At 39.5% G+C, this 3,474-nt stretch overlaps 1 protein-coding gene across 1 annotated transcript; it reads left to right on the top strand.

Annotated features, from left to right (window-relative positions):
* On the top strand, positions 339-2,873 carry LOC8071836. The gene is made up of 8 exons (XM_021462009.1): positions 339-353; positions 470-799; positions 1,327-1,428; positions 1,528-1,752; positions 1,841-1,933; positions 2,012-2,110; positions 2,227-2,560; positions 2,646-2,873. Exons 1-7 carry the CDS (start codon positions 339-341, stop codon positions 2,545-2,547), a joined length of 1,185 nt encoding a protein of 394 aa, XP_021317684.1. The 3' UTR covers positions 2,548-2,560; positions 2,646-2,873.

The raw sequence follows: 3,474 nt of genomic DNA, 5'->3' as shown, positions 1-3,474 counted from the left end.
ATTAAAAAAATAATATTATAAAATAAATAGTTATTAAAGTATCTCTAATGAAAAAATATGTCATAACAAACTAAATAATATTTATACAAAATTTTAGAATAAGACGAATGGTCAAACAAGAAGATCCGGAGTCCAAAACGTCAGTTTCAATGGGATGAAGGGAGTACAATAATTTTCATATACTATGATTTATGTATTTGAATATATGAAGTGAGATTTTAACAAAAGAAATTCTTTGTACACATATTTTGTTATATTATGAAAACTTTCCCCTCGTATATTTTGGTCTCCGTCAAAAAATAGTATGCACTTCTTTTTTGGCGCTAAAATAACGCGGGATGCTGATCCATTCTGTTTTGGCGCTAAAAAATGTGGAATTATCTCTTCACTTGTTGGCGCAAATATTTTTTTTAGGTACATAAACAAGAAATCTCATATCTATCCAACCTTTGCCACCGCTGAACTCTAGCGTACCCGCAAGGACGGTTTCTACAGCGGCGTGGATCATCGAGCCGCCGCCTCACAAGACCCTCGCCCTCCTGCGGCGTCCGTCCTCTGGCTGCCCTTCCATCTGTGCGCCTCCTGCCGCAGCAGTCCACGGCTTCCCTACACCTCCTCCTACCGTCATCTCCTCCTGACGCGGATCGTGGAGCCGCCGCCTCACCAGCCCTTCCTGCGACGGCCGTCCTCGCCGCCCCTCCGACCGTGGGCAGTCCATACTGCTTCCCTGCACCAGCCCAGAGGAGCCCTTCTCTACTCGTACTGCAGTGGCCTCCCCATCGTTGTCCACCTGTGCCCTGTAGGTCAGTTAGCTTCAATACCATCTCCTCAATCCTATTTCTCTGCATTGATATGATATAAAACTCTCCACCTTAGGATCTGATGCCCCTTTGTTCACTTGAAATTAGTGTTACAGAGATCTAAAATTACAGGTTTTTCTTGATTATAGTTCTTTTCTTTTAAGCTGCAGTTGTGTATAGAGAAGGTTGTTGTGGACATTGCATCCGGTGGTCCTAAACAAGGCAGCATGTATTCTTTCTTTATTACCTGATTCATTGTTCTTCATTTTTTTTTGCCTTTTGCTAAGCTTTGACAGTAATGTAGGCTTAACTGATCCAAACAAAGATGATAGATGGCTCTGTTTTGACTCAATATCATTTCACAATTTCATTTGTTTACTTTTGTTGTATCGATCTAAGATCATCTAAACAAGTATACATATTGATTCAAGGATTCTAACGCATTTGTGTTAAAAAGTCATGGATACAGGGATTGTAATTGAGGGCACATTTTGATTACTCATAGTTCTTTGTTTTTTTCCTGTAGTTGGGTAGAATAGTCCGTGATTCTAACATTACTCCAATTAGAGTGAAGAAATGGACTGATATAAGTCCAGCAGCTCAAAAACATATTTTTGATGCAATTAAGGTACACGCTTCCTTACATATTAAGTCCAGCATACTCAGTTTTTTCCTTCAAGAATCTTGTACTCGTATTGAAATATTGGTTTAATACCTATATATGCAGGACAAGTTTGAAAATGCAAATCCGGATATTGAAATTGATGTATACAAAGCTGAGATCATGGAGCACACTAGAGATCTATGGAATAATTGGCGTGGAGACTTGAATCGGCAATTTGTTAAGCCAGCAAGGAATATGCAGCAAGCTATTAAGAATTGCCCTAAAGGGATTAAACAACCTGATTGGGAGTGGCTTGTCAAGGAACATTTCTACAGCAAGGATTTCATAGTAAGTATAAATCTTCTCAGTTACATACTGACAACTTTTGTGCTGCACGATTTATCCCTAGTGACCATTGTATTTCATGGAACTTTAGGATAGGAGCAAGAGAAACTCCAAAAATAGATCCAACTTGAAAATTCTTCATCACAGTGGTAGCAAACCATACAGACAGATCATATGGGACAATGTATGTATAGTATTCTGTGCTCACTTTTTTCAGTTATTACCTCTCAGTACTTGTGTTCTAATGTTGTACCTTTAATAGGGTGGCAAGGAAAACAATCCTCCGACTTTGGATAAATTATTTTCTCTCACTCATATGAAGGATGGCACCTTTGTGGATTCTGAAACCTCTACCAAGCACGTAAGTTTATAGTTGCATTTGAATTCATTTTGCTGGACATTATTGTAGATTAGTTACACAAGAATAAATACACTTGTGTTGGTAGAAGCACCTAATTCCAATTGCTTTGTTCACAGGCAGAGATTGAGGTGGAAAGGCTATTGAACCCTACCCTTTCTAACGTGGAACTTATGGACAAGTGCTTTGAATCTAATAGGCGTGACCATGTTGTTGGTTATGGTGGTGGAATAAGAGCAAGAGACATACGGAGTCCGACTGTTACCAAAGCTGAACTAATAGAAAAACTTACACAGTCTGAACAGGAAAAGAAAGAACTTCAAGAAGATAATCAAACACTTCACGAGGAAAATCGGATGATTACTAGTCGTGTTAGCCGAATGGAAGAAGAATGGGCAGAATTAAAGAGCACTATGAGTGCTAGTTTAACTCGTGGATAAAGAGTGATTATTTGTAAGCATCTACATCTACAAAGATTATTTATACATGATCTCTTGATTTATTTATTTGTTGCTGATATGAAATTTACATATTGCAGGGAGCAAGATGAAGAGCATCGTTTCTAGCATGATCTCACAGTTGTTCATCAGAAGGCATTTGATGGGTGGATCCCTTCAAGCATAGCTTAGTACTACCTTATGTTAGCCACTATTAGTTTCATGATTTCAATTGTGTTTTCTCCTTGGTCACATGAACTATCCAGGACCATTGTGAAGTTGAATTTGTGAAATGTTGAAAATTAATTCATTTATTGCCTATTGTGTGAAACATGCCATTGTTATGTTGCATAATGGTTGCTGGTGCTATATAGGTGCCATTCCGATATAAAATTATTAGTGATAAATATGTGGTTGTTGATGCTATAGAAGTGGTCACTAATACCCGCTACATTACCTTCTAGAAACAATTTGCGACCACAAATGTGGTGGTTAATGCATTATGCAAGATGGCACTATGATATTAACGATGACAAACATGGTCGTTGTTACTGTAAACGTGGTCGTTAATGCTATAGTATCAACGACCAAATATTATCCCGTCGTTGAAAAGTTAACGACGGGAAATTATATGTGGTCGTTAATTGTATTAACGACCGAGCCTTTAACGACCATGGACGACCACATTTTTGTGGTCGTTAAAAACTTTTAACGACCACATATCAACTTTTAACGACCACATATCCCGTCGTTAATGCCACTTGTAGTGATGCTCTCGAAGGAACCCAGGAGCGATCCCCTCGATGCCATAGATCGTGCCCTTGATCTCGGGTTGAGGGTCCGCCAGGGTGCGCATCATGCCGGGATAGAAGCGGGCGCTCCCGGACGGAGCCACACAGGGGTTGGCACACCCTAGACCGGCAGATCTTC

Source organism: Sorghum bicolor, chromosome 5, assembly GCF_000003195.3.
Source record: "Sorghum bicolor cultivar BTx623 chromosome 5, Sorghum_bicolor_NCBIv3, whole genome shotgun sequence".
Taxonomy (NCBI): domain Eukaryota; kingdom Viridiplantae; phylum Streptophyta; class Magnoliopsida; order Poales; family Poaceae; genus Sorghum; species Sorghum bicolor.
The sequence above is the reverse complement of the archived record's forward strand: the minus strand, read 5'-3'. Positions and strand labels throughout refer to the sequence as shown.

Excerpts from the sequence above, each read along its gene's own strand:
- LOC8071836 (XM_021462009.1), top strand. Across the intron at positions 1,753-1,840 it reads TCTACAGCAAGGATTTCATA|GATAGGAGCAAGAGAAACTC; the intron begins GTAAGTATAAAT and ends ATGGAACTTTAG. Across the intron at positions 2,111-2,226 it reads CTGAAACCTCTACCAAGCAC|GCAGAGATTGAGGTGGAAAG; the intron begins GTAAGTTTATAG and ends CTTTGTTCACAG.